Genomic DNA, 25724 nt, shown 5'->3' on the forward strand with positions numbered 1-25724 from the left:
CCACAAGAATCTTTTCCTCGGAAACCTACCAAAAACAGTAATACTAGCGTTTGTGGATAACGAATCATTTTCCGGGAGTTACCAAAGAAATCCTTTTTGCTTCAACCACTATAATGTGAATTATGCAGCCTTATATTTGGATGGTCAACAGATACCGGCAAAACCTTTTCAACCTAACTTCCAAGCCGAATCAGCTGTTCGTGAATATATGTCCCTAGTACATATTTCGGGGAAACACAAGGCCGACAACGCTTTATCCGTCGATCGACACGAGTTCTTGAACGGTTACACTTTGTTCGCTTTTGATTTATCGCCGGATCAAGAGCCCGGCGGTCATTTCTCTCTAGTAAAAACTGGCAATCTGAGAGCTGAAATTAGATTTGCCGAACCGATTGCGAACACAATTAATATGATTGTATATTCCGTTCATGAAAATATTATTGAAATAAATAAGCGTCGGGAGGTATTATATGATTTTCAATAAACATGAATAATTATGAAATTGCCTGTGTTATTAAAGCTGATATTAACGCCAGGTGCATATTTAAAGGTGTATTCCCATGTGATTTATTACCTGGGGGTAAAATCATCGACAGGCCCGCGGCCTACATTGTAAATACGGATAATTCGGATCAGCGGGGGAAGCATTGGATGTTAATTATATTATACCCGAATGATATATCTTATTTGTTTTGATAGTTATGGTATATTCCCCGCAAATGAAATATTTCCTGGCGACTTTATGCAGTTTTTATATAAAAATTCTAAGACTATAAGATATCAAAACAGACAAATACAAGACGCCGTTAGTTCCGTCTGCGGCCATTACTGTATCTATATCTTACAATGTCTCGCTAAAGGAATATCTTTTGAAAATGTTTTAAAAATGTTCACTAACGATTTTAGAAAAAATGACCGTATTGTGCGATCATTTGTAACAAAACGCATGAAACGCTTATGTATACGATGCTGTAATTACAATCAAACGTGTCTGTCCCTACGTGAATGTTGCAAATAAGGAAATGAATAAAGCTTTTTAAGCGAATTATATTTGTCATCATTTTATTTTAATACTATTATATTAAATTAATATCAGCTGCTATAAATTTTAATATCAAACACGATAAATTTTAATATCAAACACGATAAATTTAATATCAAGAACTATAAATTTAATATCAAGCACTATAAATTTTAATAGCAAACAATATAAATTTTAATAGCTAGCACTATATATTTTTAATAGCAACCACTATAAATTTTAATAGCACCCACTATAAATTTTAATAGCTAGCGCTATAAATTTAATATCAAACACTATAAATTTTAATAGCTAAAGCTATAAATTTTTAATAGTAAACACTATAAATTTTAATAGCACACACTATAAATTTTAATAGCTAGCGCTATAAATTTTATATCAAACACTATAAATTTTAATAGCAAACACTATAAATTTTAATAGCTAGCGCTATAAATTTAATATCAAACACTATAAATTTTAATAGCAAACACTATAAATTTTAATAGCTAGCGCTATAAATTTAATATCAAACACTATACATTTTAATAGCTAGCGCTATAAATTTAATATCAAACACTATATATTTTAATAGCAAACACTATAAATTTAATATCAAGCGATATAAACTTAATATCAAGCAATATAAACTTTATATCAAGCAATATCAAGCGATATAAAATTAATATCAAGCGATATAAACTTTATATCAAACACTATAAATTTTATATCAAACAATATCAATCAATATAAAAGGGGCGGGTTTATCTGTATAAAAGGGGGCGTGGTACCTGTCACTTTCAGTTTGACGAAAAATATACCCACTTACTACTTATATAGATTTAAAGAGATGACATCAATGCCTATGCTTGGAAGGGTGGTGGAATTGTCTGAGGAAGTAGTACCCAACACCATGCTATGCTCATTCATGTAGTTGAGTTTGATACTGCATTCACTTGCATGGAGCTAGGCTACAGTACCAGAGACAGCCTCACAAATGATTGTAGTGCATGTGATAGCAGCGGTCTCAAGAGCAGGCGATTGTCGGGAAGGAATGCTTCCTTCCTGATAATCATCTGCCTGATCTCCCGACATAAACAAGCCCTAGTGTACCCTACCACAAAGCATGTTTGCTTATACAGGCATGGGTCCCTTAAAGGGATTATACAAGAATTGGAGAGGTTTGGGCAAACCCTAACACTTGGCAAGACCTGTAAAGGAAAGAATACTTACCTGCTTTCCGGCGCTGGCTCCCCACTCCTTCTCCTACCGGCCTGCAATGCTCTGCTGGTCTCTCTCACTGGAACATCTTGTTTGACATTGCCAGCCAATCACTGCCCAAAACATCTGTCAAACCAGATGTTTACAGTTTGGGGGTTCAGCAGAGCATCGCAGGCCTGGAGGAGAAGTAGCAGGGAGTCATTTCCGGGAAGCAGGTAAGTAGTCTTCCCTTTACAGGTTCGGCCATTTGGGGAGAAAGGGGGATGCCAAAGCCCCCAATCTTGCACAACCCCTTTTAGGCTGGTGGTCCTTCCATCCAGCTGACACCAGCTCTACTGTCATGGTTAATTGTAGATTTTTTTAGTATATTTTTGTACCTACACATTGTTCCTAACCCTTGAGAGTGGTGTGGAGGGTGAAACTTCCGGAATTAGTTTAGGTCCTGTAACTTCTCTGCTACTTCTGGTTTCAGATTGGGAACACCGTGCTTATTGTCTTCGTCAGCTACTTTGGAAGTCGAGTACACCGGCCACGGTTCATCGGGTGTGGAGCTCTGATCGTCTGCCTTGCTGGATTTATTATGTGTCTACCTCATTTTATTATGGGACAGTACGAATATGACAAATCTTTCGCTAGTAAGTAAAGGTATTGGAGAAATATCCTCCCAGGCCATGCCTAGACAATTTGGATAACTGGCTGAATATACAAAAAGCAGGGCTATATAAGAGTCAATAAGTTGTAACCGTTGCTTCACTGGTGGTCTAGGGTAGTGAAGGGGTTGATACCTACTTCCCTTGTGTTCTACCTGCTTACCAGGTAGTCTAGTGAAAGGTGAGGGTTAATATCAAGTTCCTGGGTATATGGGTAACAAAGAGAATAATGCCTACTTATTGATGATCTATTAGAGGAATGGGTTTAATTGTAGCTTAGAGTTTTGGAGGGGTAATGTCTAATTCCAGGTGTGAATTAGAGTGAAGGAGATAATGACTGATTCCTTGGCGATCTAGTGAAACAAAGAGGTCAATATCAGAGTCCCAGATGGTCTCAAATATTCTCAGTCCCAGGTAGCAAAGGGATTAATGCTTAATTCTCTTGTGGTCTAGGGTAGCATGCAGGTGAATATCTGCTTCCCTGAGAGTTTAGCGAAGAGAAAAGGTTTATGTCAGCATCATTGGTGGTCTAGGGTAGTAAGGGGGGTATGTATACACTTTACTAGATGTCTAGGTTAATGAAAAGGTAAATGTTGGCTTCCATGGTGTCCTGGAGCAATAGAGAAGTTCAAGATTATGTCTGGTGGTATTATGTGGTCCCATCTACAGCTGTCCAGTATTGATGCCTTCATCTGCAGATTGTTTTTGTTGGGTTTTCCATTTATTTGTACCAGAGATCCAGGTCTAGGAGAAGATTTTGAAGTTAGTGGTCTTAGTTGACCAAGTGTAAACTGTCTTACCTTGTGTTCCCTGAAAGAACGCTACAATAATAAGTCTCGTAGAGTAGCAGATGTGACCAAGTCTCGTAGAGTAGCAGATGTGACCAGTCAACAAGGGGCTTTTGGTCTATAAATGGGCATGTAGACATGGTCCTTAGTACAGATGTGTGGAGGGCAAGGCCGCTATATTCATCTTCCACCCTCTATTCCAGGCGTCTACAGTAACACAACGGATATTTGTCAGTCTGGACTATTAAGCCAAAGTCCTAGCAGTGATCAGTGTGTGGCAAAGACTCAAACAGACAACAAGAATGTCTTGTCCATCCTGTTCATTGGTCAGATTCTCCTCGGGATCGGTGGTGTGCCCATTCAGCCTTTCGGAATTTCCTACATTGACGATTACGCCAGCAAAAGGAACTCGCCTCTTTACATAGGTGAGATGGGATGTTAATGGGATTCAAATGTGATAATTTAAGAAAGTGTTATCCTTGAGGTTTTCCTGGTTCTCGCCCTTTAAAGCTGCTACCTCTTGAAATAGTACCAGTATGGTTGGCTGTTGACAAACAGTGACCAGAGACACTGGTACTTAGCATTGAGGGAATAGGCAAACTCATAACAGGATATGCAAACTATGCAAATCAGTGAAACAGTCCAAAGGTCAGAACAGGCAGCACAGTCAGTACTATTAACAGGTACAGTTCAGGTCAGGAGGCAGAGCATCAGGAACCAGGAAACAGGCAGAGGTCATTATATAGGCAGAAAATGGATTAGAGCTCTAAACAGACTCTGGCAAGGTAGAGAGACCTGGAAAAATCTGTAGAGGTCAGCAGTACAGCTATATAGCAATTAACAATTAGAAACAGCCTTGCAGCAGCTCACAGGGCAAGAGGAGATTAACCCTTCCAGTACTGCAACAGTACAGGAAGTTAACCCCTATAAGCACAGGACAGTGATGGCCATGAACTGCAATTGTAATGCCTAAAAATCTACTTATTTTTCCCTATATTGTACCAATCCTTAGTTGAAGCCAATGGAATACTCCAGAGCTGCATTCACAATTCTGTTGGCTGTTATTGGACATAGTCAGCAAACTTGCACACTGTTGATTTGCATAATATCCAGTGACTGTAAAGTGCAGCATCTGGTATAAGGTGGACATTTCAAAAAATCTATATATGAGAGGAGGCTCTGTTTTGGTGTTGAACAAGTAGGGAATGCTGCAAAATGTCAGCTCTGCAGCCTACAAAAAAACTCAAAACAAAATCTGAGCAACAATCTGAGCCCCGACACAAAATCTGTAACCAGAGATGTAAAGCGCCTTCAGACACCTGAGTGTGACTGCCAACTGTGCCCTCCTGCTTTATGTGTACATGCCCTTACGTGTGGGTGCTGCAGGGTGTTTCCTTGTGACACGTCCGCTCAGCTGTAGCCCGTCTGTCCCGGAGATGAGCAGCGTGCAGCCAGATTCCTCACATCTTCTCCAAACTAGATTCTCCTCATTTTGGATGTCATCCAGCCATACAAACACGAAACACTGTGGCCGCGACTCAACAGTTCCTGAGGAAAAAGAAGCTGCGAGATTTCCCTGAATTCTGCTAATTTCTGCTTCAAAGGAAATACAAAAACATCCATTAGTAATAATAAAACACGGGAGGGGGTGAAAACGAGGTGAGAAGACCACCCAAATCCAACAACAATCCCCCCAAAACTATCTATCTCCTATCTCATATCTCCTATCTACATGTCACACATATCCAGTTTTCTAAGGATACGAGACGCCGCAGTGAAGTGTTTTTTATCTTGGACATTGCTGAATGATTTTGATGTTTGTCTAGTTTTACCTTGTGGATTTGTTGGATAATTCCACTAAAAACCGTGACATGAATTGTGGGCAGAATATCTTTCCTGCATTCGAGTAAGGCCTCATGCACACGACCGTGGTGTGTTTTGCGGTCCGCAAATCGCGAATGGCGTCCGTGCGCATTCCGCAATTTGCGGAACGGCACGGACAGCTTTTACATATAACTGCAAAGCGCGGACAAGAATAGGACATGTTATATTTTTTTAGCGGGGCCACGGAACGGAGCAACGGATGCGGACAGCACACGGAGTGCTGTTCGCATCTTATGTGGCCATATTGAAGTGAATGAGTCCGCACACGAGCCGTCAAAACTGCGGCTCGGATGCGGACCAAAAAAACGGCCGTGTGCATGAGGCCTAATAGTAATGACTTCACCATCCTATGAATGTGAGCAGTTGCTCCGCTGTATCCACGCACTCTGTGGGCTCCGTGTTCGGATTTAGTCCCTTCCTGCATCTTTCCACTTTTATTCCTGTCATCCTGTTCCGTCTTTCCTTCATCCCCTACCACCCTGCCTCATTCATTTCTGTTCTCACTGCTTCATCCATGTCCTCATGACCTTCAGTTTCTCCATCACTTTTCTAATTTATCCATGTCCTGCTTCTACTCCCTTCACCTGGTTCCTGTTCTAACACTGTCTACTCAGCCCCAGCCATGTTCTGCCTTGGTTCTTTGATTTCTTCTGTTCTGTTTCCTGCCTCAGTTCCATCCATGAGCATTTTTCATTTATCAGAATTCTATCTCCAATCTAAGTACTTCTGTTCCATCCTTGTCCTGCCTGGATTCCATTATCATCCTGCCCTGATTCCATTCCTGTCCTGCCTTAATTCCATCCCCATCCTGCCTTTGTGGTTCCATCCTTGTACTGCCTTGATTCCATTTCCCCCTATCCTGCCTTGCATCCGCCCCCTGTCCTGCCTTGCATCCACCCCCCTGTCCTGCCTTGCATCCACGCCCCTGTCCTGCCTTGCATCCATCCCCCTGTCCTGCCTTGCATCCACCCCCTGTCCTGCCTTGCATCCACCCCCTGTCCTGCCTTGCATCCACCCCCTGTCCTGCCTTACATTCACCCCCCTGTCCTGCCTTGCATCCACCCCCTGTCCTGCCTTACATTCACCCCCTGTCCTGCCTTGCATCCACACCCCTGTCCTGCCTTGCATCCATCCCCCTGTCCTGCCTTGCATCCACCCCCCTGTTCTGCCTTGCATCCCCCCCCTATTCTGCCTTGCATCCACCCCCCTGTCCTGCCTTGCATCCACCCCCCTGTCCTGCCTTGCATACATCCCCCTGTCCTGCCTTGCATACATCCCCCTGTCCTGCCTTGCATACATCCCCCTGTCCTGCCTTGCATACATCCCCCTGTCCTGCCTTGCATCCACCCCCCTGTCCTGCCTTGCATCCACCCCCCTGTCCTGCCTTGCATGCACCCCCTGTCCTGCCTTGCATCCACCCCCCTGTCCTGCCTTGCATCCACCCCCCTGTCCTGCCTCGCATCCACCCCCCTGTCCTGCCTTGCATCCACCCCCCTGTCCTGCCTTGCATCCACCCCCCTGTCCTGCCTTGGTTCCATCCTTTTCCTGGTTTGATTCCAACCTTGCCCTGCCTTGTCTTCGTCCCTATGCTGCCTTGTTTTCACCTTGTGCCCTGCTTTCCTTCTATTCCTGTCCTTCTTGCTTCCATCTTGGTCCTATCTTAAATCTACCTTTATCTTGCCTCTGTTCCAATTATGACCTTTTTTTCCCATCTATGTCCTGCTTTGATTCTTACCATGTCCTATACAGGTTCTTTCATGTTCCATATAAGTTTTATCCCTGTCCTGCCTTCCCTCCACCCATGTCCTGCTTTCATTCCATCTGTGTCCCCCTCTCCTTGCCCCCTGCCATCTTACCTTGGTTCAATCCATGTCCTCCTATCCCTTTCCATCTGTGTCCTGCTCCATTCCATCTGTGCCCCCTTATGTTCCTTCTGTTTTCTGCCACTGGAGCCTCATTTACCTGCCTTTATGTAACTCAAGTAAATGAGACTAAGCTGCAGTACTGCACATGACCCATGGCCAGGTGTGGCGCTGTTTCTGGAAGAAATCAGCCATGTTTTCATAATCCTGGACAAACCCTCTAAGGACTCCTTCTTTCAGGACTTCAATCTGTTATGACCAAGTTGTGTAATTCCAGTCATTCTTGTCCAATCCATTAACATAAGGACGTCTCCGATCATTTACAATCATATTAAAACGATTCAGGGTACAAAGTGTTCCTCTAAATCCTCCCTATCTTTCATCTTCTCCAGGCATCCTCTTTGCTGTGACGGTGATGGGCCCCGGCGTCGCTTTCATCCTGGGATCGGCCATGTTACGCTACTATGTGGACATTGACAAGCTCCCAGCCAGTGAGTGTGAACACTAAGCAAGCATTAGGCTGAGATCCAAAGCTTCGAGGCGACTATGACAGCGAGCTGCTGATGGTCCAGAAATAAAGGCGACCTGACAGGTGCCGTGCTGCCGAGCGTTGCCGCCTTCTGCCGACTCATAAAATGTCTATTATCGCTCCAGCACGCTGTCTGCTGCAGCATCTGCTGCTATCTCAGCGTGCAAGACCTTTAACTCTGCAACGTGTTCAGTAACAAAACCTCAATGTGCTGCTCCGAGAGTAGTACTGACGTATCTAAGTATCTGGACGTATCTAGGTCAGACGGATAGAGAGTCATCATCTTGGAAACATCTATCTCCTCTCCTAGTAAACTAGCGTGTCCCTCAAAAATTGATACATGTTTGAGGTTAGGAGATCAGAGATATGGCTTCACATGAGCTGATGGCACTGAAAAGTGATAGACTGCAGACTGATTTTTTAACCCCTGTAACTAAAAAATGGCTAAACATTTTTAATAAAGACCAATTGAAAAATAATTTTAGCCCAAAATAAGTAAAATGCCATAAAATTGCCTTGAAAGTGCCCATAGCCTTTAAATCATAACTTATATAATGTGCCGCCAATGCAGAACTGCCTCTTATCTGATAACTGTCAGCCAAAATGACAAATAGTTTTTGACTATTTCAGATGATTAGACGATTCAGAAATTTTACATCGTTTGCAAAGGCAGCTGCCAAAAAGTGCTCTATAAAATGTGATCAGATCGGGGTCTTTTGGTCATCAGATGAATGCCGCCGATCATTTATCTATTTTATTTATTTTTTCAAATTAAAAAATTAAAAAACCTCCCAGATCAGCCACCTCAATGCCAGAACAGTTTGTCAGAGTTCGCCGAATCCGGCATTGCCAGATACCGCCATTCACCAGCAGACCCCATAGACTATAATGTGATCCAAAGGCAGGGGTGCAGCTAGACTTTCTGCTGCTGAGGCAAAAACTGAAATGGCACCCCCCCCCCCCCATGCAATTTCTTAAACTAACCCCTTCCACCCAGCCCTACTGTTAAAGACATACTTGGAAAACATTATATAATACAGAGCTAGAAAACATACAGGGTAATACAGCGCCACATACTGTGCCCACTGTGCTTCCCAATACTATACTGCAGAAAATTATAATCCCCCTTCTGCTGCCCCCCCCCCCCCCCCCGTCCCTACCTGGTGCTGCCTGAGGCTATCACCTCACCTCGCCTCATTGGTGGCACTCATGCCGGAAAGGGGGGCTGCTTTCCGGCATGAGTGCTGAGCTTAACCCAGACAAAAACCATTGCATGGTGATAGTCGGATCATTGTAAAAATGATTGAATAAAAAAAAAGAAAAGAAAAAAAAAAAGAATTTAAATGAATTTTTTAAATAATTAATATATACAGTACAGACCAAAAGTTTGGACACACCTTCTCATTCAAAGAGTTTTCTTTATTTTCATGACTATGAAGGCATCAAAACTATGAATTAACACATGTGGAATTATATACATAACAAACAAGTGTGAAACAACTGAAAATATGTCATATTCTAGGTTCTTCAAAGTAGCCACCTTTTGCTTTGATTACTGCTTTGCACACTCTTGGCATTCTCTTGATGAGCTTCAAGAGGTAGTCCCCTGAAATGGTTTTCACTTCACAGGTGTGCCCTGTCAGGTTTAATAAGTGGGATTTCTTGCCTTATAAATGGGGTTGGGACCATCAGTTGCATTGAGGAGAAGTCAGGTGGATACACAGCTGATAGTCCTACTGAATAGACTGTTAGAATTTGTATTATGGCAAGAAAAAAGCAGCTAAGTAAAGAAAAACGAGTGGCCATCATTACTTTAAGAAATGATGGTCAGTCAGTCAGCCGAAAAATTGGGAAAACTTTGAAAGTAAGGGCTATTTGACCATGAAGGAGAGTGATGGGGTGCTGCGCCAGATGACCTGGCCTCCACAGTCACCGGACCTGAACCCAATCGAGATGGTTTGGGGTGAGCTGGACCGCAGAGTGAAGGCAAAAGGGCCAACAAGTGCTAAGCATGGCTACTTTGAAGAACCTAGAATATGACATATTTTCAGTTGTTTCACACTTGTTTGTTATGTATATAATTCCACATGTGTTAATTCATAGTTTTGATGCCTTCATAGTCATGAAAATAAAGAAAACTCTTTGAATGAGAAGGTGTGTCCAAACTTTTGGTCTGTACTGTATATAAAAAAAATTATCAATAAAGCTATAAAATGCAACACAAATACAAAATATACTATAAAAAATCAAAAATCCGATAGTCTAATATCGTTGTAAGATGTGTTAATAAATTAAATAGAATAAAACAAATACAATAATTAATTATAAATAAAAAAAATGGAATAAAACAAAATAAATTATAATAATATAATATAAATAAAGACAGTTTCTGAAGGCACGGATACAATGACCTTATCGCTCAAATCTCTTCCCAGGTGAAATCGTCCTCACCCCCAGTGACCCGCGCTGGATTGGAGCCTGGTGGCTGGGCTTCATCGTGGCGGCCAGCGTTGTGGCCCTGGCCTCCATTCCCTACTTCTTCTTCCCCAAAGAAATGACTAAACAGGTAACTACCATCCGATAACAGGACTCGGCTTATACCTGCGTTTTCGTAAGGAAGGGGCAGGAAGTATTTAAAGGGACCAATCACCGATAACGAATTAAAGGGGTTGTCCAGAATTAGAAAATAAAAGAACATGGTGGCCTTCTTCCAGAAACAGTGTCACATCTCTCCGAGTGTCGTATGTATTATTGAAGCTCAGTCCCTCTCATTCCAATGGAACTGAGATGCAATACCACACACAACCTGTGGACAAATGTGGCGCTGTTTCTGGAAGAAAGCAGCCATGTTTTTCCTAATGCTCTTAGGCCATGAACAGCTTCCAGAGGGCTGGATCGCTGGTGTGCATGCTGGACCGCCTGGACCGCCGGGACGCCCCCATTCTTCTGAGCACCGGGAACCCCCCCTATAAGATACATATCCCCTTAAATGTTTATAGGGGATAGGTTTATCTCTTGGGTTGACCCCTAGGAGCCCCTTTATAGAGTTGCATGAAAATGAAGACAAGACCAACCTACCATGGGCCCCTTTCTCTCCAGGGGCCCCTTAGTAGCCACAAGGGCTGCCTCCATAGTTATGCACAGCCTTGCCACCCTATCAGGACAGGACTGGGCAGTAGGACCTCAGAGCAGAGCCGTCAGTCACACCCGCACTGGATTATACAGATTCCTGGGGAAGGGGAGCTGGCGGCCATGCTACCCTGTAGTCCCATCAGCTTAGAGTCAGGTGGAAGCAGCTGAAGCCTTGATATTTACTTCTGGCGTCTTGCATAATGTGGTTCCGTGATTAGGCCCCGGGCTGTGCAGTTCCTGAAATCTTTCTGCAGAGTTAGGAGATTGTGGTTTGTCTGTTTTGCTGAGTGCGACGCAAAGAAAGTCTCGCTGAGCCAAGCAGATATGGAGAAGAAAATAACCCTCAGAGCTCTGCTACATCTGTATACTTTGACCTCTTTGGGCACATTGGATATGGTCAGGGCCGGGCATGGGTTGGGGTGGTGCCCCATTCTATCAATGCCCCCTTTTACTCCTCCTATAGGGATACAGCACAAAATGATAGCGCCAAATGCTGAAGGAGGGCAGCGGCGCCCTGTGCTGCTGCTTCTCCGTAGCTTTGGGCACCAAGAGTGTGATTGTGGGTGCAAAGATCGAGGACATCGGGGGCCCCTTCTGTAAAGACAAGTGGTGTGCGCTGTGTGTGTATACAGGCCTCACACCAATAAAATCACTGCCCTCTAGTGGTGAGATTGTGTGCTACATGCAGTTTACTGTCAGCAGAGACAGAGGTCCACTGATGGGACCCGTGGTGTATGACCACTGGTGTGGATGAATCGGGGTGGTGTCCTCTGGTTGGATCTGTGATCTTCCTGTTGCAGAAGGGTGCCCGATAGGGATACAGTATGGGATCAGTTTGAAAAGAGAAAGGATTTTAGCAGCTCTCACCTTCAGTCACCTGCATGAAGCACGGAAAAGGAGTGGCTTGAACCTAGCCACACTTCATAAGTCCAAGAGCAAAAGAAAAGGTTGATTCCAGCTTCAGCGTATACATTTTATTATTTTTTTTCTTTATTCAGCTTGTAGTATAAAATCCGACGCAAAGTCACATGGAGAGAAACAGATAGATTGTAATGCATTTCGGGCTATGGTATTGAGCCCTTCTTCTTGAAGAAGGGCTCAATACCATAGCCCGAAACGCGTCACAATCTATCTGTGTCTCTCCATGTGACTTTGTGTCGGATTTTATACTACAAGCTGAATAAAGAAAAAAAAAATATTTTATACGCTGAAGCTGGAATCAACCTTTTCTTTTGAGTATTGGATCAGACATGATGTCACCGAGGAGTGCAGCTTGTGCTAAAGCAAAAGTAATGATGACAGATTCAGCTCTGCTACATCTGTAAATATAGGACGCACTTTCACAATCCCGTTTGGCAAATTTTGGGCTGCGGAGGATGTGGCACGGAGGACGCACTTCTAACTTCTGCATTTTAGTTTTGCTCGATGAGTCTAAATATAAAAATCTCCGGTAAATGAGCGCCCGCCAGGAAACCGCGTCTCACTTAAGATCGCAATGTGATTAGGAAGTTAAAGCTGCAGGATGACGCACTGAGTTCTGTTCATGGCTGCTTCATGAATAGAATACCAGAACTACAGTGAAGACTGACAAGAGCAGTGTAGGGCAAACTAATGGCTGATTATCCAGAGCTTTCAGGTTCATGAATAAATAGAAAAGCTACAACAAGTGGACAGAACAGTTGGAATGAGTCAGGGAGGATCGAAGACGGGCGACAACCTCTACTGTCACTGCAGTTCTATAGACCTAAAGCTCTGGTCATGTTGAGCCCTATGGTTTAGCAATATAATGTCGGTGCCAGTAAAGACTGACACTAACACAGGTAGGGCTCATAAAGGCACTTTGTGATGACTGTAGACATAAAGCACTCATTATCTGAGAGATGACATTACATTGTGAAACCTATACCGCCAGCGTGGATGCATTGGATTCAGTGATCAGGTTGTCAGGTGTCAGATTTCTGCTACTCTCAGGAGCCCATTAGATTATACTGTACATTCATGTTACCATCTGCCATATACAGTCGTGGCCAAAAGTTTTGAGAATGACACAAATATTAGTTTTCACAAAGTTTGCTGCTAAACTGCTTTTAGATCTTTGTTTCAGTTGTTTCTGTGATGTAGTGAAATATAATTACACGCACTTCATACGTTTCAAAGGCTTTTATCGACAATTACATGACATTTATGGAAAGAGTCAGTATTTGCAGTGTTGGCCCTTCTTTTTCAGGACCTCTGCAATTCGACTGGGCATGCTCTCAATCAACTTCTGGGCCAATTCCTGACTGATAGCAACCCATTCTTTCATAATCACTTCTTGGAGTTTGTCAGAATTAGTGGGTTTTTGTTTGTCCACCCGCCTCTTGAGGATTGACCACAAGTTCTCAATGGGATTAAGATCTGGGGAGTTTCCAGGCCATGGACCCAAAATTTCAACATTTTGGTCCCCGAGCCACTTAGTTATCACTTTTGCCTTATGGCACGGTGCTCCATCGTGCTGAAAAATGCATTGTTCTTCACCAAACTGTAGTTGGATTGTTGGAAGAAGTTGCTGTTGGAGGGTGTTTTGGTACCATTCTTTATTCATGGCTGTGTTTTTGGGCAAAATTTTTGGGCTCACTGCCCACCCCCTTGGTGAGAAGCAACCCCACACATGAATGGTCTCAGGATGCTTTACTGTTGGCATGACACAGGACTGATGGTAGCGCTCACCTTTTCTTCTCCGGACAAGCCTTTTTTCAGATGCCCCAAACAATCGGAAAGAGGCTTCATCGGAGAATATGACTTTGCCCCAGTCCTCAGCAGTCCATTCACCATACTTTCTGCAGAAGATCAATCTGTCCCTGATGTTTTTTTTGGAGAGAAGTGGCCTCTTTGCTGCCCTTCTTGACACCAGGCCATCTTCCAAAAGTCTTCGCCTCACTGTGCGTGCAGATGCGCTCACACCTGCCTGCTGCCATTCCTGAGCAAGCTCTGCACTGGTGGCACTCCAATCCCGCAGCTGAATCCTCTTTAGGAGACGATCCTGGCGCTTGCTGGACTTTCTTGGACACCCTGAAGCCTTCTTAACAAGAATTAAACCTCTTTCCTTGAAGTTCTTGATGATCCTATAAATTGTTGATTGAGGTGCAATCTTAGTAGCCACAATATCCTTGCCTGTGAAGCCATTTTTATGCAACGCAATGATGGCTGCACACGTTTCTTTGCAGGTCACCATAGTTAACAATGGAAGAACAATGATTTCAAGCATCACCCTCCTTTTAACATGTCAAGTCTGCCATTTTAACCCAATCAGCCTGACATAATGATCTCCAGCCTTGTGCTCGTCAACATTCTCACCTGAGTTAACAAGACGATTCTTGAAATGATCTCAGCAGGTCCTTTAATGACAGCAATGAAATGCAGTGGAAAGTTTTTTTTGGGATTAAGTTAATTTTCATGGCAAAGAAGGACTATGCAATTCATCTGATCACTCTTCATAACATTCTGGAGTATATGCAAATTGCTATTATAAAAACTTAAGCAGCAACTTTTCCAATTTCCAATATTTATGTGATTCTCAAAACTTTTGGCCACGACTGTACACTCACTGACCAAAAACACACCGCCCCCCAGCCTGGACAGACACCAGTAGAGAGGATCTTTTTGCTCTGCCGACAAACGCAAGGAGCTCCCACAGTTTTGTTGTCCACCATCCAGACACTGGTGGCCCCTTCATTACTCCCCCCTTGTCTCTGCCCGGACCATTTCCAGGCGCTTAGTAGATGGTGTTATGGTGCCCATTACATGTCCTGCCATTGACAGTCAGCCACCTTCACCTTTAATCTGATCATCTTTAGAGATGAATCTAGGTTTTGTTTAGGATCCAGCGATGGTCAGGTTGGAGTATGAAGTCCTGGTGGTCAGTGCTTCAATCTTGCCTTTGTTGTGGAGTGAGACACTGCCCACACTACTGGTGTGATGATATGGGAGCCAATGCATTAGACAGTCGGTCACCCCTAGTAGTGATATGAGGGACACTAACAGTTCAGTGATATGTGCATGACATCCTGCTGCCCCGTGTGTCCGCTCATGGCAGGGCTTCTAACTGACATATTTCTGCAGGATAATTCCCGCACTCAGCAAGAGTTTCCCAGGAATGTCTCCTCCAGATTACAACACTTCCATGGCTGCCCGGGCACCAGATTTTTCACCGATCGAGCATTTATGGCACCGACTAGGACGTCAGATTCACCAACCTAGGAGTGTGCAGGATCTACAGGCCCCAACATCTGTGGGCAAATGTGCCGCAGGATACCATGACCTGTATGCCTCCACACCCAACCGTATCTCATCTTGTATTCAGGCTATAGGCCGTATCTTATTTTGTATCCAGGCTAGAGGCCGTATCTCATCTTGTATCCAGGCTAAAGGCTGTATCTCATCTTGTATCCAGGCTAAAGGCTGTATCTCATCTTGCATCTAGCCTAGAGGTCGTATCTCATCTTGTATCCAGGCTAGAGACTGTATCTCATCTTGTATCCAGGCTAGAGACCGTATCCCATCTTGTATCCAGGCTAGAGGCCATATCTCACCTTGTATCCAGGCTAGAGGCCGCATCCCATCTTATATCCAGGCTAGAGGCCGTATCTCATCTTGTATCCAGCCTAGAGGTCGTATCTCATCTTGTATCCAGGCTAGAGGCTGTATCTCATCTTGTATCCAGGCTAGAGACCGTATCCCATCTTGTATCCAGGCTAGAGGCCATATCTCACCTTGTATCCAGGCTAGAGGCCGCATCCCATCTTATATCCAGGCTAGAGGCCGTATCTCATCTTGTATCCAGCCTAGAGGTCGTATCTCATCTTGTATCCAGGCTAGAGGCTGTATCTCATCTTGTATCCAGACTAGAAGCCGTATCTCCTCTTGCATCCAGTCTAGAGGCCGTATCTCATCTTGTATCCATGCTAGAGGCCGTATCTCATCTTGTATCCAGGCTAGAGGCCGTATCTCATCTTGTATCCAGGCTAGAGGCCGTATCTCATCTTGTATCCAGGCTAGAGGCCGTATCTCATCTTGTATCCAGGCTAGAGGCCGTATCTCATCTTGTATCCAGGCTAGAGGCCATATCTCATCTTGTATCCAGGCTAGAGGCCGTATCTCATCTTGTATCCAGGCTAGAGGCCGTATCTCCTCTTGTATCCAGGCTAGAGGCCGTATCTCCTCTTGTATCCAGTCTAGAGGCCGTATCTCCTCTTGTATCCAGTCTAGAGGCTGTATCTCATCTTGTATCCAGGCTAGAGGCCGTATCTCATCTTGTATCCAGTCTAGAGGCCGTATCTCATCTTGTATCCAGGCTAGAGGACGTATCTCCTCTTGTATCCAGGTTGTAGGCTGTATCTCATCTTGTATCCAGGCTAGAGGCCGTATCTCATCTTGTATCGGGTATTAGGATATATAGAGTTAATGCCATTGCTTCTTCCTACAGTGGACTGTGGTGATGCATAGCTGTGACCTGCAGAACTCTGGCTCTTATTAGCTCCGCTCTGCGTTGCAGCCGACACTACACCTTTTCCTCACTCTCGGGAGATTCTGTAGCTGATATTTTCTCTCTATTTCCCAGCAGGTCAAGCATGAGAGCGCAGATGAGAGCAAACCCGGCCTGATGGATGCCTTCAAGAATAATCCTGACAGAAGTGAACCCCTGTCCTTGGCACAGTTCATTAGAGGTACTCCGCTCATTATACATTGTAACCCTGCCATCTTACGCCCGGGGGACGCTTTTAACTCCCGGAAGGTTGAATTCATTCACATGATATAATGGTCATTAAGAGAAACTTAATGTGGTAACAGTACAGCTCAAGGTTACTGTAAGAAAACGGGAAATGTCGCCCAAGGGACCTACAGGAACCTCAAAATGTTCTCTTTTTCTCTTTAAAATGTAATTTTCTCTTCCTTGTCCTGTATTTGTCCTTTCCCTTTCTTCCTACACTCACAGTTTCCCAACACTTTCCTTTTTGCAGTGTCTTCCAATTCCTTTGAATCTTCTCCTTTCTTGTGCTTTTCCCTTTCATAGAAAGATATAAGATTAATGGTAGAAAAAGACAACATGGTCAATCTTGCCATTCCTGTTCTTCCTTCCTTTACTTATGTTTCCTTTCCACTGGTCCTTTTCATTTCTCCATCCCTTTCAATTTACTTCCTCTCTTGTTTCCTCTGCTGTTTCCTCTTTCCTTTCTACTTGCCCTTCCTCTTTACTTTCCACACCCCTTCACTCCTTTTATCTTTTATTTTTCACATTCCATTGCCTTATTGTTTTCTTTCCCCTTCTCTTTTTCTTTCAATTTCCTCAACTCCTTTCAGTTCCTTTCTTCTTCTTTTCCTCTACCCTTTACACTGCCACTTAACTTTCCATTATTTTTCCATTTCCCTTCCATTACATTCCATTGCCTTTCCTCTTCCCTCCTCCCCTTTAATTTTCCATCCTCTTCTATTTACCCTTCTCTTTCCACTTGTCCTTCATTTTACCTTCCTCTCTCCTTGCCATTTCCCTTACGCCTTCAAATTCCATTGTCTTTCCTATTCTCTTCCCTTTCTACCTTTTCTGCAACAGTTTGCATTTACTTCCTCTTCTGTTTTCCCTTCCCTTTCCACTCCACTTCACTTTCCATTTAGTTTCCCTTTTCATTACCCCTTTTCTCCCTCACATTCCCTTTCCTTACCTCTTCGCTTCCATTTCTTTTTCTACATACCTTTAAATTTCCTTCCTGTTTCCTCTTCCTACTTCAAGCTACCTTCCTCCATCCTTTCCTTGTGCTCTCCATTTATACTTTATATTCCATTGTCCTTCCCATTCCCCTTTTCCCTCCCTTTCCTTATCCTTTTTCCTGTCACTTATAATTTCCCTTTTGTTTCCTGTTCTCTTTTTTCTTCATTTCATTTCTCTTTTACTTCCCTTCACTTTCCGGTGCTAGTCTCTTTCTCTAGAACATTCCTACTTCTATCACTTCCTTTTCCGCTTCCATCCTCTCTACTCTTCCTACTTCGTATCCCTTCTCCTGCTTCTGGTAATGCAGCTCTATAGGGTCTGAGGATGGACTCCATAGTCCAGTAAATAAAATGTAGGAACAGAACAGAGGACACAGGAAAAGAGCTGGAAACTTGGGTGACAACCAAAATGGACATATTCGTTTTTGGGGTCAATATGCCTCCCCCTCCCCCCATGGTATGAATTAACAGGTTAATATGAATATTAGAGCATCTGTTACACATCAAACCTTCTGCCACTGCCTACTTCCTCCATGATGAAGTCCTATGAGGTTCCATCTGGGAGGTCAGATCTCACCCCCAGGTCACAGTGTCACTTGGTTGCTTCCTCATTTTTCATAGATATCAGTGATACATTTCATTTATTTGTATCAATATTCGCAGATTGCTTCATTTCATGTGTAATAATCCAACTGCAGGACCTCCTCTGCCGCTGCTGTATAGAAGAGGTCCCCCCCACCAAGGTCATTGCATTAACTATCTCTCTGCCGGATCAGGAGGAGATATGATCTCTATTAGATAATAAATAATATTAATAAATATTTCCTCCACAGCCGGTCACCTACAGTGTCGTCCAGTACCACATGACACCAGCTGTCCATTCATTGTCTAAAGTGGTGACGCCATAGTTATGAATTTCAACTTATTTTAAGGGCTGTTAACCCTTTTTAACGTGTTATGATCTACAGACAGAATTTATTTTATTTTTTTATCTAGGTGAACCCCTTTAACATCCAAAATGAGCCTCACTATTTCTTTATTTCGTCTATCGATTTAAAAGTATTTATTCATTTGTAGCCATTTTATATCGACTTATTTTGTATTTATTTTGTAGGTTTATTTTACGTTGCAAGTTTTTATATGCATTTATTTTGTCTTTAATTTCTTATTTTGCTGCTATTTATGCTCATTAACCACCCCCGGACCGCCTAACGCAGGATCGCGTTCCGGAGGTGGCAGCCCTGCGCAGAGTCACGCATATATGCATCATCTCGCGAAACGCGAGATTTCCTGTGAACGCGCGCACACAGGCGCGCGCGCTCACAGGAACGGAAGGTAAGAGAGTTGATCTCCAGCCTGCCAGCGGCGATCGTTCGCTGGCAGGCTGGAGATGTGTTTTTTTTTAACCCCTAACAGGTATATTAGACGCTGTTTTGATAACAGCGTCTAATATACCTGCTACCTGGTCCTCTGGTGGTCCCCTTTGTTTGGATCGATCACCAGAGGACACAGGTAGCTCAGTAAAGTAGCACCAAGCACCACTACACTACACTACACCCCCCCCCCCCCCGTCACTTATTAACCCCTTATTAGCCCCTGATCACCCCTGATCACCCCATATAGACTCCCTGATCACCCCCCTGTCATTGATTACCCCCCTGTCATTGATCAACCCCCTGTAAAGCTCCATTCAGACGTCCGCATGATTTTTACGGATCCACTGATAGATGGATCGGATCCGCAAAACGCATCCGGACGTCTAAATGAAGCCTTACAGGGGCATGATCAATGACTGTGGTGATCACCCCATATAGACTCCCTGATCACCCCCCTGTCATTGATTACCCCCCTGTCATTGATTACCCCCCTGTAAAGCTCCATTCAGATATCCGCATGATTTCTACGGATGCACTGATAGATGGATCGGATCCGCAAAACGCATCCGGACGTCTGAATAAAGCCTTACAGGGGCATGATCAATGACTGTGGTGATCACCCCATATAGACTCCCTGATCACCCCCCTGTAAAGCTCCATTCAGATGTCCGCATGATTTTTACGGATGCACTGATAGATGGATCGGATCCGCAAAACGCATACGGACGTCTGAATGAAGCCTTACAGGGGCGTGATCAATGACTGTGGTGATCACCCCATATAGACTCCCTGATCACCCCCCTGTCATTGATTACCCCCCTGTCATTGATCAACCCCCTGTAAAGCTCCATTCAGATGTCCGCATGATTTTTACGGATCCACTGATAGATGGATCGGATCCGCAAAACGCATCCGGACGTCTGAATGAAGCCTTACAGGGGCGTGATCAATGACTGTGGTGATCACCCCATATAGACTCCCTGATCACCCCCCTGTCATTGATCACCCCCCTGTCATTGATCAACCCCCTGTCATTGATCACCCCCCCTGTCATTGATCACCCCCCTGTCATTGATCACCCTCTTTAAGGCTCCATTCAGACATTTTTTTGGCCCAAGTTAGCGGAATTTTTTTTTTTTTTTCTTACAAAGTCTCATATTCCACTAACTTGTGTCAAAAAATAAAATCTCACATGAACTCACCATACCCCTCACGGAAACCAAATGTGTAAAATTTTTTAGACATATATATTCCAGACTTCTTCTCACGCTTTAGGGCCCCTAGAATGCCAGGGCAGTATAAATACCCCACATGTGACCCCATTTCGGAAAGAAGACACCCCCAGGTATTCCGTGAGGGGCATATTGAGTCCATGAAAGATTGAAATTTTTGTCCCAAGTTAGCGGAACGGGAGACTTTGTGAGAAAAAAATTAAAAATATCAATTTCCGCTAACTTGTGCCAAAAAAAAAAAAATTCTATGAACTCGCCATGCCCCTCATTGAATACCTTGGGGTGTCTTCTTTCCAAAATGGGGTCACATGTGGGGTATTTATACTGCCCTGGCATTCTAGGGGCCCCAAAGCGTGAGAAGAAGTCTGGTATCCAAATGTCTAAAAATGCCCTCCTAAAAGGAATTTGGGCACCTTTGCGCATCTAGGCTGCAAAAAAGTGTCACACATCTGGTATCGCCGTACTCAGGAGAAGTTGGGGAATGTGTTTTGGGGTGTCATTTTACATATACCCATGCTGGGTGAGAGAAATATCTTGGCAAAAGACAACTTTTCCCATTTTTTTTATACAAAGTTGGCATTTGACCAAGATATTTATCTCACCCAGCATGGGTATATGTAAAATGACACCCCAAAACACATTCCCCACCTTCTCCTGAGTACGGCAATACCAGATGTGTGACACTTTTTTGCAGCCTAGGTGGGCAAAGGGGCCCATATTCCAAAGAGCACCTTTCGGATTTCACAGGTCATTTTTTACAGAATTTGATTTCAAACTCCTTACCACACATTTGGGCCCCTAGAATGCCAGGGCAGTATAACTACCCCACAAGTGACCCCATTTTGGAAAGAAGAGACCCCAAGGTATTCGCTGATGGGCATAGTGAGTTCATGGAAGTTTTTATTTTTTGTCACAAGTTAGTGGAAAATGCTGATTTATTTTTATTTTTTTTTCATACAAAGTCTCATATTCCACTAACTTGTGACAAAAAATAAAAACTTCCATGAACTCACTATGCCCATCAGCGAATACCTTGGGGTCTCTTCTTTCCAAAATGGGGGTCACTTGTGGGGTAGTTATACTGCCCTGGCATTCTAGGGGGCCAAAATGTGTGGTAAGGAGTTTGAAATCAAATTCTGTAAAAAATGACCTGTGAAATCCGAAAGGTGCTCTTTGGAATATGGGCCCCTTTGCCCACCTAGGCTGCAAAAAAGTGTCACACATCTGGTATCTCCGTACTCAGGAGAAGGTGGGGAATGTGTTTTGGGGTGTCATTTTACATATACCCCTGCTGGGTGAGAGAAATATCTTGGCAAAAGACAACTTTTCCCATTTTTTTTATACAAAGTTGGCATTTGACCAAGATATTTATCTCACCCAGCATGGGTATATGTAAAATGACACCCCAAAACACATTCCCCACCTTCTCCTGAGTACGGCAATACCAGATGTGTGACACTTTTTTGCAGCCTAGGTGGGAAAAGGGGCCCATATTCCAAAGAGCACCTTTCGGATTTCACAGGTCATTTTTTACAGAATTTGATTTCAAACTCCTTACCACACATTTGGGCCCCTAGAATGCCAGGGCAGTATAACTACCCCACAAGTGACCCCATTTTGGAAAGAAGAGACCCCAAGGTATTCGCTGATGGGCATAGTGAGTTCATGGAAGTTTTTATTTTTTGTCACAAGTTAGTGAAATATGAGACTTTGTATGAAAAAAAAAAAAAAAACTTAATTTTCCACTAACTTGTGACAAAAAATAAAAAATTCTAGGAACTTGCCATGCCCCTCACGGAATACCTTGGGGTGTCTTCTTTCCAAAATGGGGTCACTTGTGGGGTAGTTATACTGCCCTGGCATTCTAGGGGCCCAAATGTGTGGTAAGGAGTTTGAAATCAAATTCTGTAAAAAATGACCTGTGAAATCCGAAAGGTGCTCTTTGGAATATGGGCCCCTTTGACCACCTAGGCTGCAAAAAAGTGTCACACATCTGGTATCTCCGTACTCAGAAGAAGTTGGGGAATGTGTTTTGGGGTGTCATTTTACATATACCCATGCTGGGTGAGAGAAATATCTTGGCAAAAGACAACTTTTCCCATTTTTTTATACAAAGTTGGCATTTGACCAAGATATTTATCTCACCCAGCATGGTTATATGTAAAAAGACACCCCAAAACACATTCCTCAACTTCTCCTGAATACAGAGATACCAGATGTGTGACACTTTTTTGCAGCCTAGGTGGGCAAAGGGGCCCATATTCCAAAGAGCACCTTTCGGATTTCACAGGTCATTTTTTACAGAATTTGATTTCAAACTCCTTACCACACATTTGGGCCCCTAGAATGCCAGGGCAGTATAACTACCCCACAAGTGACCCCATTTTGGAAAGAAGAGACCCCAAGGTATTTCGTGATGGGCATAGTGAGTTCATAGAAGTTTTTATTTTTTGTCACAAGTTAGTGGAATATGAGACTTTGTAAGAAAAAATAAAAATAAAAAATAAATCATCATTTTCCGCTAACTTGTGACAAAAAATAAAAAGTTCTATGAACTCACTATGCCCATCAGCGAATACCTTAGGGTGTGTACTTTCCGAAATTGGGTCATTTGTGGGGTGTTTGTACTGTCTGGTCATTGTAGAACCTCAGGAAACATGACAGGTGCTCAGAAAGTCAGAGCTGCTTCAAAAAGCGGAAATTCACATTTTTGTACCATAGTTTGTAAACGCTATAACTTTTACCCAAACCATTTTTTTTTTACCCAAACATTTTTTTTTTATCAAAGACATGTAGAACTATAAATTTAGAGCAAAATTTCTATATGGATCTCGTTTTTTTTGCAAAATTTTACAACTGAAAGTGAAAAATGTCATTTTTTTGCAAAAAAATCGTTAAATTTCGATTAGGCCTCCTGCACACGACCGTTGTGTGCACCCGTGGCCGTTGTGCCGTTTTCCGTTTTTTTTCGCGGACCCATTGACTTTCAATGGGTCCGTGGAAAAAACGGAAAATGCACCGTTTTGCAGCCGCATCCGTGATCCGTGTTTCATGGCCGTGAAAAAAATATGACCTGTCCTATTTTTTTCACGGCCAACGGTTCACGGACCCATTCAAGTCAATGGGTCCGTGAAAGAACACGGATGCACACAAGATTGGCATCCGTGTCCGTGATCCGTGGCCGTAGGTTACTTTTTATACAGACGGATCCGAAGATCCGTCTGCATAAAGCTTTTTCAAAGCTGAGTTTTCACTTCGTGAAAACTCAGAACCGACAGTATATTCTAACACAGAAGCGTTCCCATGGTGATGGGGACGCTTCTAGTTAGAATACACTACAAACTGTGTACAAGACTGCCCCCTGCTGCCTGGCAGCACCCGATCTCTTACAGGGGGCCGTGATCAGCACAATTAACCCCTTCAGGTGCGGCACCTGAAAGGGTTAATTGTACTATCATATGCCCCTGTAAGAGATCAGGGCTGCCAGGCAGCAGGGGGCAGACCCCCCCCCTCCCCAGTTTGAATATCATTGATGGCCAGTGCGGCCCCCCCCCCCCCCTCTATTGTAATTATTCGTTGGTGGCACAGTGTGCGCCCCCCCCTCCCTCCCTCTATTGTAATAATTCGTTGGTGGCACAGTGTGCGCCCCCCATCGGCCCCCCCTCCCTCTATAGCATTAACAACATTGGTGGCCAGTGTGCGGCCTCCCATCTCCCCCCCCCCCCATCATCATTGGTGGCAGCGGAGTTCCGATCGGAGTCCCAGTTTAATCGCTGGGGCTCCGATCGGTAACCATGGCAACCGGGACGCTACTACAGTCCTGATTGCCATGGTTACTTAGCAATAGTACAATAGTAGAAGATTCATACTTACCTGCTGCTGGCTGCTGCTGCGATGTTCGTGTCCGGCCGGGAGCTCCACCTACTGGTAAGTGACAGCCTCAGGTCTGTGCGGCGCATTGCTAAATGAACTGTCACTTACCAGAAGGAGGAGCTCCCGGCCGGACACGAACATCGCAGATCCCAGGTAAGTATGAATCTTTGCTAGTGACCCGCTGCCACCAATGATCGGGGGGGGGGAGATGGGAGGCCGCACACTGGCCACCAATGTTGTTAATGCTATAGAGGGAGGGGGGGGGCGATGGGGGGCGCACACTGTGCCACCAACGATTTATTACAATAGAGGGAGGAAGGGGGGGGGGGCGGGGGGGCGCACACTGGCCACCAATGTTGTTAATGCTATAGAGGGAGGGGGGGGGCCGATGGGGGGCGCACACTGTGCCACCAACGATTTATTACAATAGAGGGAGGAAGGGGGGGGGGGCGGGGGGGCGCACACTGTGCCACCAACGATTTATTACAATAGAGGGAGGAAGGGGGGGGGGCGCACACTGTGCCACCAACGATTTATTACAATAGATATTCAAACTGGGGAGGGGGGGGGGGGTCTGCCCCCTGCTGCCTGGCAGCCCTGATCTCTTACAGGGGGATATGATAGTACAATTAACCCCTTCAGGTGCGGCACTTGAGGGGTTAATTGTGCTGATCACGGCCCCCTGTAGGAGATCGGATGCTGCTAGGCAGCAGGGGGCAGTCATGTACACAGTTTGTAGTATATTCTAACTAGAAGCGTCCCCATCACCATGGGAACGCCTCTGTGTTAGAATATACTGTCGGAAATGAGGTTTCACGATCTAACTCATATCCGACAGTATATTCTAACATAGGGGCGTTCCCATGGTGATGGGGACGCTTCAAGTTAAAATATACCATCGGATTGGAGAAAACTCCGATCCGATGGTATAAAAGGGACTCCTGACTTTACATTGAAAGTCAATGGGGGACGGATCCTTTGAAATGGCACCATATTGTGTCAACGTCAAACGGATTCGTCCCCATTGACTTGAATTGTAATTCAGGACGCATCCGTTTGGCTCCGCACGGCCAGGCGGACACCAAAACGACTTTTTTTTTCATGTCTGTGGATCCTCCAAAAATCAAGGAAGACCCACGGACGAAAAAACGGTCACGGATCACGGAAAAACGGGACCCGTTTTTGCGGACCGCAAAAAAATACGTTCGTGTGCAGGAGGCCTAAGGGTGTCTTTATAAATTTTATTTTTTTATTGTGCATTTATTTAATTGAATATTTTGTAATTCTTTACATTATGTAGTACTAATTTTAATGCATATATTTTACATCCCTTTTTATTATTCATTTAATTAGTAATGCAATTCTTTTGTTTTTATTTAGTACATTTTTAGTTTTTATTTTCTTGTTATATT

The 25724-nt window shown here is 44.1% G+C and overlaps 1 protein-coding gene across 4 annotated transcripts in view; it reads left to right on the plus strand.

Annotated features, from left to right (window-relative positions):
• LOC120996564 (solute carrier organic anion transporter family member 2B1-like) overlaps positions 1-25724 on the plus strand; it is a 219717-nt gene that overhangs the window by 116080 nt on the left and 77913 nt on the right. For 3 of the 4 annotated variants that reach the window (XM_040426551.1, XM_040426553.1, XM_040426552.1), the window contains exons 4-8: positions 2715-2877; positions 3884-4105; positions 7819-7917; positions 10391-10521; positions 16687-16792. In XM_040426551.1, coding sequence (XP_040282485.1) covers positions 2715-2877; positions 3884-4105; positions 7819-7917; positions 10391-10521; positions 16687-16792 — 721 coding nt within the window. The remainder of the gene's footprint in view (positions 1-2714; positions 2878-3883; positions 4106-7818; positions 7918-10390; positions 10522-16686; positions 16793-25724) is intronic. The other variant, XM_040426554.1, reaches the window with a different exon arrangement.

The sequence above is a fragment of the Bufo bufo genome, chromosome 3 (assembly GCF_905171765.1).
Source record: "Bufo bufo chromosome 3, aBufBuf1.1, whole genome shotgun sequence".
Taxonomy (NCBI): Eukaryota; Metazoa; Chordata; class Amphibia; order Anura; family Bufonidae; genus Bufo; species Bufo bufo.